The 13,157-nt window shown below is 42.1% G+C and overlaps 1 protein-coding gene across 15 annotated transcripts in view; it reads right to left on the reverse strand.

Annotated features, from left to right (window-relative positions):
- SPATA13 (spermatogenesis associated 13) overlaps positions 1–13,157 on the reverse strand; it is a 161,031-nt gene that overhangs the window by 34,105 nt on the left and 113,769 nt on the right. For 11 of the 15 annotated variants that reach the window (XR_013392535.1, XM_077927083.1, XM_077927078.1 and 8 more), the window contains one exon: positions 1,988–2,341. The exons of 3 other annotated variants lie outside the window; for them this stretch is intronic. Coding sequence is in view for 11 of the 12 variants with exons in the window: in XM_077927083.1 (XP_077783209.1) it covers positions 1,988–2,341 (354 nt within the window). In the remaining variant the exon portion in view is untranslated. Of the gene's footprint in view, positions 1–1,987; positions 2,342–4,861; positions 6,717–13,157 lie in introns of those variants that run through there. One more of the 15 variants, XM_077927086.1, reaches the window with a different exon arrangement.

Consider the following 13,157-nt stretch of genomic DNA (forward strand, 5'->3'; position numbering starts at 1 on the left):
AGGCAGGCGGGGGGGAGCAAAGACTTTTGCCCCCCGCCGGCCTTCAGAATAGGTCCTCTTCTGAAGGCCGGCTGTGGGCGAAAGTCTTTGCTCCCGACCGCCAGCATTTCCCTATGGGCTTTCGTCTTGCGATGCAAGCCCATAGGGAAATTCGTCTTGCGAAGCGCCTCCAAAACAGAAAACCCTTTCGTCTTGCGGGTTTTCCGTCTTGCGAGGCATTCGTCTTGCGGGGTACCACTGTATGTCAGAACACTTGAAAAATAAAAATAGGGTACATTCTTTTTAAATCTTCCAGAATGTTAGAAAATGAAATTTCAGTTAATTCTGTTCAAACTTCATTCATTTACAAATTATATTTTGTATAACTTGAACCAAAGTCAGTACAGCAAAACAGGCTCCTTGTTAGAGTCACAACCCAATTATTTACAGACCATCTTTTAAGAGAAGTATTAAGTTTCCAGCTTTAAAAGATGGATCAAAATACACATGTATACTGTGGTAGTCATGAACTACCTATTCATTTTCCACAAAGAAAGGGCAAATTTAGATGTTGCTTTTTTCCAAGATAGAGGCAGATGTGGGACTTGTGCAACCTCTAAAAATGTTACAGTATTCAAATTTAGCTAGGTCAATGTCACTTTGATTAGTGTGTAACATTCTTAGCTGGTATGCAGAGATATAATTGCAGCCATATATGGGGAGAAATAACCTAAGAGCTAATTCATGTCTCAGCCTGTGCATGAAAAAGCAGCCCACACTGAATTCCTGTCCACTTCTGATTGTGCCATGGGATGAACGAAGCTTTTGGCATACTTCTGCAAGCTATCCCAAGTGTCGGTTAGTGATAAAGAGTTTGAAAAGCTGAATCAGGACACAGCTAAGCCCACAGTGGTATATGAACACAACTGGACCAGAAGTCAACAGTGAGTCAAATTTCACATATGTTACTGGTCCTTTCTCCAACATGTCACCTAGTACTAACTCCAGAGACAGGTAGTCATGTTAGCTTGCTGTAGCAAAAAGAACGAAGGTATTTAAGGTATTTGGCACCTTGAAGATCAATACATTTATTGTGGCGTATGTTTTGTAGAGACCACTTTATCAGATACATGCATCGGCAGCTGATTGGTCAGAACTCACTACTGGGTCCTGGCATGATCTAAGGTGGGCTCTACAAATATACCATAACAAAATGAAGAAATTGGTCCCTGGGTACATGCGTGGTGGATCTGGGTCTGTAAATGTGGATTTGGGTCTGTAAATGTTGAGGTCTACTACATCAGATTCTTAGGATTGTTTTTTAGATTTTATTGTTGTATTGTCTGTCACTTTGGTTCGTCTTCTGAATGAATAGCAGGAAAATAAATGAATTGGTAAATTGTTAGTACTCAGGGGTGATATATGCCTGCATGGTTATAGGATCCTTTTACGTATCGTTCTGTTCACAAAAGTTTATACCACAATAAATGTATTAAGTCTTTAAGGTGCCACAAGCCTTGTAGTCACTAGTGCTAGATACAAGGCACTATCTTTAACACTCTGGTTTATAAGAGAGTCCCTTAATAACTCTATTGCACATTTCCCTAAGGTTGTTGGTCAAATGCCAGAATTAGTGCCCATAAATATTTCTAAATAAACACTTTCAAAGGCCTAAGAAACACAATTAATACACGTTAATACTGAAATTTATATGCAACAACAACCTGTATTGTTGATTACATAGGTCATACTTAGATATACACAGAGATAGAAATATTTCTAAGCCTCAAGTATCAGCATCCAGAAAGGAGGAAAGTTAGTGTACACCACAAAGGAACAATCATCCATTGAGAAGTATTAATTAGTCTAATGTCATGCTTTTTAGAAGAATGATGGTGATTTGGGATAAGCAGAAGGAAGGAAAAGGAGGTGTCCACTAATTCTAACTTGAAGGTTACAGGCAAGGAAGGAGGAGGAGGATCTTTTGATTGCGCATTTTGTGTCTTACTTGTGTAAGGAGGTCTGTTATTTCTTCTGTTTGGTTCTCATAGAAATTGGCCCCACCAATGACAGAGATGGGTCTTCTTTTGCGCGCTCTTTGACTGGCTACCATACAGGTTCCCGGCTCAGCGGAAGGTGATCCGGGCTCAGTGTCAGCATCCACACAATCCATTTTCTGAGACTCCATAGCAACAGAATCTTCTGGTATTGAGAAACTCCTAATTGCCAACTGGCCGTAATCTGAGAGGGGCCGAGGGCGGGATCTTTTTCCAGAGCCCCATCTTCTGGGTGTGACCTTTTGAGTGTCTGTTCTTTCTTCATCCTGGTATGGGGCCTTCTTCCAGTGATCATCAGTAACAACCTTTTTTAAACGTGAACAGGTCAAATAAACCAAAAGCACTTAAAAGACGTAATAAGCTATATCCTTCACAGCCTCCCTCCAATCTGGTCCCCTCCAGACATTTGGAGCTATTTATTTGTTCAAGTGATTAGCTGCCCTTCATCCCAGGATGCCATACAGTGGCTAGAGCAATACATATCATGGAACCACATAAACAATCATTGGAAAGTTAAAACCCTACAAAAAGAATTGTTCATAAGCTAGAAACATAGGAATTTGCTGTATACCATTGGTCCGCCTAGCTCAGTAGTCCACCAGTTTGAACAAAGGACTAAGCCAAACCATGGTTTATTGCAAATAAACCAATATGGGGCTCCCAGACAGGTCACAGTTGCTCTGCTCCTCCTCTGTTACTTTGCTGCTGTGAGCTAACCCCAACTCATCGTTTATCCCACTCTAGACAAACCATGAGCTGTTGCCAAGGGAGCATCACCTGTTGGACAGTGCCTTCAGAGAGTTCGGTCTCCTGGGAAAGGGTAGCTGCCTGCATCTCCCTAACCGACGCAGTTGCCACAGATGCTCTCATTGCTTGCACTAGGCAAGAAGGTGGAAGTTAACTATGATGCTGTGAGCAGAAAGCAAAGGACTGCTACATTGCCCTCTAGTCCAGAACTGCAGCAGAACTGCCCACAATGAAACCTAAGCACAAGGTTAAATCTTAAACGGTTTGAAGGTGATTTCCTTCAGAGAAAGAGAGATCAGATACAGCTCCCATTGTTTGTTTCCACAATGAAAGTGGGTCAAACATACACATAAAATTCCAATGTAAATGAAGGCGGAGACATTACTGTCCAGATTGTGACAAAAGAAAGAAGTGCATACATACAAGGGAATCTACCAGTAAACTGGCAGAAGTAAAAGTGTTGATGCATCCCAGTGTCTGAAGTTACTATTATTTTGCAATTACTATTTAACACTGACATTTGTCGCTTTGAAGGGTGCCATTACAGAAAATGAGAAGTAGACTCCCACTCATTTCACAGTTTTGCAGATAATTTACTTCTCCTTCCCAGAGCATTAATACCTTGATCATCCACAAAATATTCTGTAATGGCTACTATACTAAGAAGCCTTTCTCTTTTTTCTTTTTGTACTAGCCACACCAGATCCACTGGACTGCAACCCTCAGTATTAGTTGCAAAGCAAATATTTTTCATGTTATCCTAAAAGTATAACAATTAAAAACAAAACTGTAATATTTAGTATCATAGGAAGCTGCTCCTCTTGCAAGACAGCAATGCTTGCAGCACTCTATATGGCAGAAGCGGGATGGAAGCCAGGAGAAGACAGCTCTCACCTTCACTACCTTGGGCAATGGAATAAAAACCTAGGTACAAGACATCAGGCAACATCCTGACCCTACAGGCTGGCCCAGCCCCAAAGTACTATACTTAACTTGGCCATTTCATCAAATCTTTATCCGCTTATGAACTATCCATTTCTGTAAGGTGTAACGTCTTACAACCTCTGTGATCAACAACATTGTCCCTACTTTGTAGCCCTGATATTGGTATGCCAGTAAGATTTGTTAAATTCTGGCTTAATTTACTTTGTCTTATTTTTGACTTGCAACATGCTGGGATTGGAAAAATGGGTAAACTAGCAGATATAAACCACAGCTTCCATTCTGTGTTGAAATGAGCTTTAAATTAAGATTCTACATGGACTGTAACTGGAAAAGAATTAATTTTGGTCAGTCACCTGAGCTTCCTGCACCTCCCCATAGTATCTTATTATGCCATATATTCCATCAACAGTATTTTTCATGGGCTAAATCAGCCTCACCCAACCTGAGGCTCTCCAGATTTTTTGAACTACAATTTCCATCATCCCTGCCAACTGGCCATGCTGGCTGAAGCTGACAGGCATAATCCAAAAACATCTGGGGTGCACCAGGTTGGGACAGAGTGGCATAAATATTTAGAAGATCAGAAACAAAGTGAAACACTCTGCACTAAACAATACAGTAAACAGTGACAGTGAGTAGCTTCACATATAGCAACTAAAGGTGTGTTTTTTAAAATCACAACTACCAAGGCTGCAATCATAAGCACACTTGCTAATGAGTAAACCCTACTGAATACAGTGGGACTTACTTCTGAGTAAACATGTGCTATACGCTGCCTAAGCCTGTGCATGTTTATATAGAAGCAAGCCCCACTATGTTCAATAGGGTTTACTCTCAGGTAACTGTGCACAAAACTGCAGGCAAGCATGTTTACTCAGAAGTAAGTCCTTCATTCTGGAGTGTTAAATCATTCAAGATAGTGAAAAGCTGACTGGAGACATTCTTGTACCATCTTTATTTCATTTCATAAAGAAGTCACTCAGACTCAATATTTTTGTCGTATAAATCCATATTGCTGTCTAAAATCAAAGTAACCCTACTGAATTTAAACAGAGTTGTGCATTGCTTCACACCACTTGCCCTTACAATTATATATCCAGGCAGGAAAATCATATACGATACAATCAACTTACTTTGTCATTGGACACAGACATAAGAGCCCCGCACACACATTGGGACATCAAAGAGTTGACTAAAGTCATTCTTCTGTCGTTCCCATTTAATTTCACAAATGAGCTGGAAAGACAAGCACAACTCACAGCGTAGCTTAGCCAGGCAAAGTGTTCATTTCCATGACCTTGTACCTTAAAACCGGGGAAAGGACACGTCACATGTCCTCTTTTTGTGTGCTATTTATTATTGCCCTGTCTTAAGCAATAAAACCTGGTGAACAATCAGAAGAGATTATGACCTGCCCACTCTGCCCAAACTACAGAAGTAGAGAACAGCCTGTTCTGAGTTGGCTGCACAGAAGTCCAACTTTCTTTGATTTCTGTATTTTACTTAGAAACATTTGTATATTGCTTGGTGCCGGGATATGGAATCCTGTGCCTTCCAGACATTGTTGGACTACAACTCCCATTGGTCATGCTGGCTGGCGCTGATAGAAACTGTAGCCCAAATCTGGACAGGACAAGGGTTCCATATCCCTGCACTAAACTTAGTGGCTACAAGATTGAGTTAAGAAATAAGGGAACCCCCTGTCTGAATTTTTCCTCTGCCATGAACTCACTAGGTGGTCTTGGGCAAGCCACTCTCAACAGCTGCCAGTCACAATGGTTGTGTTCTACTTCCACTGTTGGAGGTGGTAGGCCTCTGAATGCCACTCACTGGGAATCACAAGATACATATGCACGCATGTGGGTTTTTTTCAAAAGGAGAAAGTGTACATTGGCTAGGACTCCGTTTGTGCTAAGGCTCCCCTGACAAAAGGCCTATAAGAAACATTCAGACCAAAGTCCTACAATAAAGGAGAGGAATGGTCTGAGAGCATGTGCAAAGTGCATGTCAATCACTACTGAAAGCTTATCCACCTTTCCTCCCAAATTTACAGCTAAAGAAGCAGGCTTACAGGGCGTACAGCATGACTCTCACACAGACCTGAATTCTACCATCTCTCTTTATAAGAGATTAAAGACCCACTCAACCTTCTTTGCCAGCCAAAATGTAGAATCAGAGAACATGCCCATGTGCAGAAAAATCCACTTTAGGTTTCTCCACATCCCCTTTCAAGGGGCCCCTCACAAAAGCGCTTCCTCCGGCAGGCAGTTTCTTCATTCAATTCCACCCCCCCAATCCATTTTCTCCATGCCATTCATAATTTTATAAAATGCTATCATGTCACCCCCTCATTTGCCTTTTCCCTAGAATAAAAAGCTCCAAATGGTGCAACCTTTCCTCATCGGGGAGTTGCTCCATCCCCTCGATCATTTGGGTTACCATATTCTGAACCTTTCCCCAACTCTACAATAACTTTATGAAGTGAGCCAACCAGAACCGCAAACAGCATTCCAAATGCAGTCGCACCATAGATGTTGGTATTTTGATTATTGTTAGTTTTATTTTCAATTCCTTTCCCAATGATCCCTAGCATGGGATTTGCCTTTCACAGCTGCCACACCCTGGGTTGACAGCTAAAGGGAGTTGGGAGCCCAACACATCTGGAGGCCACAGGTTCTCCATCCCCTGGAGAAGCCTCTCTCAGCCTTGGGTCCTCATGTGTTGTTGGACTACAACTCCCATCAGCCCTGACCACGGGGCTCTGCTAGCTAGGAATGATGGCTTGTAGTGCGACAACAACTTGGGGACCCAAGGTTGAGAAAGGCTGTCACGGAGAATAAAGCTATCAGTGGCTACTAGTATACTCCACCTGGCAACAGCATTCTAAGGTTCTTAGGCAGGGTATTGCCAACCTGAGATGCTTTTATGTGGAGATACCAGGGATTTAAAAATGGACCTTTTGCCTGATCTGAGAGAGTTCTATCTGTGGCAATGCCATTGCCAGATGCTGCAGGCATTCAGCAGTAAACCAGTCCCAAGTGCTGAACAAGGGAGTGACAGGCATACATGTGCGATCCAAAGATCCTGCAAAGAGTTTAAAGTTTTAAAGTCCTGAAGAGCTGAAATGTAATAGCTGTGAGTGACAGGATGCAGTCTGCCCACAGCTGGCTTTCTAACCTCTCAGAAGTCACTTAAGTCCATCACCAAAAATTGTGCAAGAAAACTTAAAATACCACTTTCCTTTTAATTCCTACCTGCAAGAGAGAGAGAAAGGAATACAGTGTACATGCAGAGTTCTAATGTGTACCATTCATGTGTGTACAAAAGAAAATTGGAAAATGAAACACGTTCCTCAATGCTAGATTGCCTAACCTTTCGAATATACTTCCTCCATTGTGCAAGAAGAATCAGCAACTTACACAGGGCTTCATTTTAAAAGGAAATTCCTGCTGAAAGGGTCTAAAAGTAGAGAAAAAGAACAGCAAGAGGTAGGATATTTGGAAAGGATTTTTTTTTTATAAAGAAATTAAGATTGAATGTATATGCAATTATGCATAACCTGAAAATAACTTTATAGAACCACAGCCTATGATCAAAGCAAACTGGCTCCCACCCACCTTCCCAGTGCCAAGCTTAGGACATTTTCACACCTGAAGTGAAAGAACAAAATTATCCATGCATCTCCCCAACCCATTGTCCACCTGCTGTAGAGCTAATACACACATAGAAAGAGATGGGAATCAGGTAGCCAAAAAAAAAAAATAGCACTCTCCCTATGGAGTCTACAGCCTGCTCCACCTGCTTGAGACTTTATATAACTGCCCAAATTCTGCTTGCCTAAGTAACTAGGAAGAACAAATCAATGAACACTTGCTTAATTCCAGATACGCACTACCTGCTATGATGAAACAGAATACCATTGCTAATTCTGTGCCTGTAGCTGGTCAAGAAAAGAACAATGTTTTGCAGGTTTAGCCTACCCTGACATACATCACATCAAATATATTATTTCTATGGTAAGCGTTACAGACACATCATCCTTATCTTAAGCAGTCCAACCCCACCAGGACCCTTAAATCTTAACTCATCTTATTAGGGAAAATTGTCCAACTGACATCTTGTAGCCATTACCTTGACAAGTTTTTGTGGCCAAATCCACTCAGCTCCAACTTCTGCTTCCAAACTATAAACGCTAAGTTCTTGCTGCTGGTATTAAGCTGAATTAAAAGTGTTTCATGGTTATACACCAGGACGTAACTGGCATCTTCTCCATCTGACTGCGGCTAGGTGGTCATCAGAGTCCTTTAGGTGATTTTCTTTTTAAAGCCAGGATCACATCCACCAGCGTTTTTCACGGCACAGCAAAGTGTCAACATATTTTGCATTCTTAGACAAGGCTAAGTCCCAGGCTAGGTCCAAATTACCTGCACATGGCCTCTTTAGGCTCTTCCAAAACAGGACTTTTATGCTTTGGAATACCAGTTGCAAGTGGGGAAGAGTGGGGTTGTGCTCAGCTTCCCACAGGCACCTGTTTGGCCACTGTGGGAACAGAGCGCTGGACTCGATGGACCTTTGGTCTTTTCCAGCTTCAGGGCTCTGGTCTTCTTATGACTTCCCATATCATCATCTCCCTTTATTGCCTACTTCTCTGGGTTCTCCCGCTCAAGTTAGCTTGTCACTGACCACTTCCCTTTTCAGCTTGCGCTCATTCCAGTTCCCATGCCCATTTCGTTGGCGTTTCTTGGTTGATAGCCGTGCCAAGGAATGCAAAGTTCTTAACATCCAAGCTGGCTAAGGCAGTTTGCGAGAAAAGAACAATGCTATCATTAATGGCCCAAATAAGGTTTCCCACCCTCCTTTGCTTTGGATACTTCTCTAATCTCCTGAGACTGGAACTCCGTTATTACATTAATGCCTTTAATGTTTCATTTCAGTTTGATGAGAACAAAGAATTGATAGAATGATTCATAACCCAAGTCGCAGCAGTGGCCTTGCCTCCCAATCTCAAGTTGTTGCTATGAGAACAGTTGCTCATTATGCCTTTAAAAATGCTTTTTAGATAGCATGCAAATTATCTGATGATAGCTGTTGAAATCTTTCCCACTTTACTAAAATATTCAAAGCTGTTTCCCCACCCCCACCCCCAGCCAACATAATCTAAGGTTGCCATCCTGAGAACAGGTACTGCGGGATATGATTCCCCTTTTTGAAATCAGTGGATTTATTTCTATATGGATATGGTTTTTCGTTTTTAGACTGTTGCTTACAGTAATATTAAGTACTCACACAGGTATGCCAACTACGTATTGTTCAAAACGTATGATTGGTCTAAAAAAGATAAAATTGTCCACATCATGTAACAGAATAACGGGAACAGGAATAGTATAGCAGTTATAGAAATACATCATGTTTCATAAGTTCATAAGCATGACAATTGGGGCAGGGGGCGGAGATTTTCTATCTCCTGGTAACATAGGGGCAACTTTCTGGAAAACATAACTGTTGGGTTTTCTAGTGGTTCAGAAACCAAAATAATAAACCCAAATAAGCCAGTATGCTATTTTGAATTCTCAAAATGAAACAGAAAGATTCAAGACCTATTCTATTATTTATTTTATTTTAACTATGTATATTGTACCTTTTAGGACAAAGTCCTAGCCAGTTACACATTCATTTGCAAAGTACATTCTAGAAAGGTAAATGTTTCCTGTGTAAATTTTTACTTCTCTTTTTGTAGACGTAAACACCCAATTGTGGGATGATAAACAAACAGAAGCATGGTGGCCATGAATAAGGTTATGTTCTTGCTACCATATCACAATAGTACCTGGATTTTTTTGCTGCTCCTGTTGCGAGCTGCAATCCTGCAACCCATGAAAGGAGAACAGAATGAAGTTGGATTGTCACTCTCTGAACTGAATTCTGCACCCTAAATACCAGACCCCATCAAATGATGGAATTTGCTTCCAGACAATGTAGCAATAGCCACTAACTTGGACAGCTTTCAGATGGAAGCAGACACATTTGTGGAGGATAAGGCTCTCAATGACTCTTCCACCTAGATTTTGCCAATGGGGAAGCAGCAAAAGGAGGGAAGGAACTAAAATTCTTTCTCCAATCTTTGACTGTAATTCTGAGAATACATAAATCCGACCCATCCAGTAGGATTTTAGATGGTTAAAAAAATAAAAATGAAAGTGAGCAGCTACTCCAGATGCTTCATATCAAGTTATGGGAAGTTTCAAAATTCCGCACTGGAGTCTCAAATTACAAAAGCAAAGCATGTTGTTGCGCATATGTAAGGGAGTTTTCTGGATGGCTGATAAAACTCCAAACTGAAAATCAAACCTGTCAAATATGCATGGCAAGTTCTGCTCCAAAGTATCTCACCACTAGATGGCAGGTTGAGAACACAAACAGACTGTTTCAAAGGGCCCTGGTACAATATGGAAGAAAATGTGCAGTGTTGTTTTCATTTATCTTGGTTTTCCTATCAGTTTCAAAGCATGGCGTCACACATTCACCAAGTATGAGAACTGCATAATAATCCGGCAGCCTCAAAAGGCTGCAACTTAAGTCTTCTGTGTTTTCCTGTGCCAACATAGGACTTCTTTTGGTACTGTGCTTCAGAATCAGGAGCACAACTTACAAGCTTTCATTCAAACGTTACTAGCTCTCAGGAAGGCAGAACATGCAAAGTCTCTTCCAGCCAATTAAGCAACAATATCAGTAAAGATGCAAAGACTTACAACCCAAATATTCGGTACAGAGCAGGTTCTGGGTCACAGCAAAGCATTGGGGGGGGGGGGGAATGTGAAGCCATATTACAATGTGTTGAACCACCAAGTGCATTTCTGTCTATTTGCTAGCCAAGTCTTGTACAGAGCCCACTCCTGACCCTGCTACTTGCTATCCTTTTTGGCTGTAGATGCCAGGGACTGAAATTTGGACCTACTGGATGTGAACTGAGATTCCTGCATTGCAGGGGGTTGGACTAGATGACCCTTGGGTCATCTTCCAACTCTATAATTCTATGATTCTACCACTGTGCTATGCCCAAGCAAAACGCCCTGCTGCTGCCCTCATGACAACCTCCTCCCCAGGTCTCCTTCCCTGCTCCCACCATTGCACCCATGCAGCTGGGAGGAAGGGGTCAGATCCACAGCCTGAAGCAAATGGCTTCACCTCGCCTAATGCATGCGCCTCCCCTGTGCCCAAGGGACTATATTTACATACTTAGTTTTTATTTTATTTTTTTAGTTTTAGTCTCCACCTCCATCGTTCTGCCCGGACACTGAGGTCCAGTGCCTTCTGGAGGTTCCCTCCTTGTGAAAAGCCAAGTTACAGGGAACCAGGCAGAGGGCCTTCTTGGTAGTGGCACCCGCCCTGTGGAATGCCCCCCCCACCAGATGTGAAAGAGAAGAACTACCACCAGACTTTTAGAAGACATCTGAAGGCAGCCCTGTTTAGGTGTTTAATAGGTTATTGTATTTTAGTGTTCTGTTGGAAGCCGCCCAGAGTGGCTGGGGAAACCCAGCCAGATGGGTGGGGTATAAATAATAAATTCTTATTCTTATTCTTATTATTAATTCGTTTTATTATCACATTTATTTCCCTTGCTTCCTCAAGGAGCTCAAGGTGACATATGTACATAGTTTTCTCCTTATCTTTACAACAACCCTGTAGGGTAGGTTAGGCTAAGAGGCAGTGACTTAACGCAAGATCGCCTGCTGGGCTTCATGGCTGAGTGGGGACTTGTAATCCTGGTGTCCCAGGTACCGCTCCACGCCACACTGGCTCTCTTCACATAAATGTTCTTATGCAGATCTCTACCGTTTATTCCAGTGACAGAATCTGTGTAGGATTTGCAGTGCATTTTTGAAGCTTTATTACTTAACAGCTAGAACTATTCTGAAGCCCTGGCATTCTTTTCATCCTTCCATACAGTGGAGCAGTTTGCAAGAGGTGAAATATGGACTGTTTTTATTCCTCTTTGCCTACCACCATGTGATTCAGCTATTGTGCTAGAGGTGTCTCTTCCCTTCGCACATCTGCAATATAACATTTTAGATACATGTTGTTCCAAAAGAATAAAAGTATCTAACTAGTTACAGCTAAGTATTACAAAATACAGGAGGTCTAAATGATGGAAAACATTGGGTGGTATTAGACTTAAGTTTTACTCACAGAAGACACATTTAAATTAATGGACCTAATTTAGTTATGTTTATTAATTTCAGTGGGTCATCTCTGAGTAAAGCTGAGTTGAATACCATCTTTCAGATTCTACAAAATGGTTGGGGGAAGGAATGTGATTTGTAGAATTAATGAAGTTATGCAAAACTACAACATATCAAATTAAGCTAATAGAAGTAGCCTGAGAAAGTGAAACACACACACACACACACACACACACTCTTTTTGGTTTTACTAACTGCTACTTATAGCAAGTAGGTCAGTCTTGCTGAGCCACAACATTTCTGCATTATTTTTACACCATTCCATTCACTCATAGCAAGTTTTAGCCTAAATTGTATTTTGAAGTATGTATCATAAATGCACTGGGCAGGTTTGACATAGACCTTCAGAACACCAACAGATGCTTTATATTTACACCAGAAAGAGATATAGGAGTTTTACCTAATTAACCTCCTTGCAGTATTGCAATGATGTAACTGCCGCTATATGTTGCAAGTTAAGAAACAGGAAGTGAAATAAGAAAAAGCATGGAACCTGAGTGCAGCAGAAAGCCACAGAGAAGTGGTTACTTCCCTGCTGCTCCACAAATTCTGTTCTCAGCTTTTGCTAAAGATATAGCACTTCTGTGCCTCAATATCTCACACAATTACAGGTATATTTGTTCTGTTGGGATGCGCTGGGAATTTAACACACTGATGTATTTACTTAACATAGTTCTGCTCCCAAAATTTACTTTTAGTAAAAGGTAAAGGTACCCCTGCCCGTACGGGCCAGTCTTGCCAGACTCTGGGGTTGTGCGCCCATCTCACTCTATAGGCCGGGGGCCAGCGCTGTCCGGAGACACTTCCGGGTCACGTGGCCAGCATGACATCGCTGCTCTGGCGAGCCAGAGCCGCACACGGAAACGCCGTTTACCTTCCCGCTAGTAAGCGGTCCCTATTTATCTACTTGCACCCGGGGGTGCTTTCGAACTGCTAGCTTGGCAGGCGCTGGGACCGAGCAACGGGAGCGCACCCCGCCGCGGGGATTCGAACCGCCGACCTTTCGATCGGCAAGCCCTAGGCGCTGAGGCTTTTACCCACAGCGCCACCCGCGTCCCAAAATTTACTTTTAAATGCTTTTAAATATTCCAGGAATGGAATTCCCTAACAGGGTGAGTGTTGGGGTAAGAATACCTTTGGCCCTCCAGATGTTGTTGGGCTACACCTTCCATCATCCCTATTGGCCATG

The sequence above is a fragment of the Podarcis muralis genome, chromosome 4 (assembly GCF_964188315.1).
Source record: "Podarcis muralis chromosome 4, rPodMur119.hap1.1, whole genome shotgun sequence".
NCBI classification, from domain to species: domain Eukaryota; kingdom Metazoa; phylum Chordata; class Lepidosauria; order Squamata; family Lacertidae; genus Podarcis; species Podarcis muralis.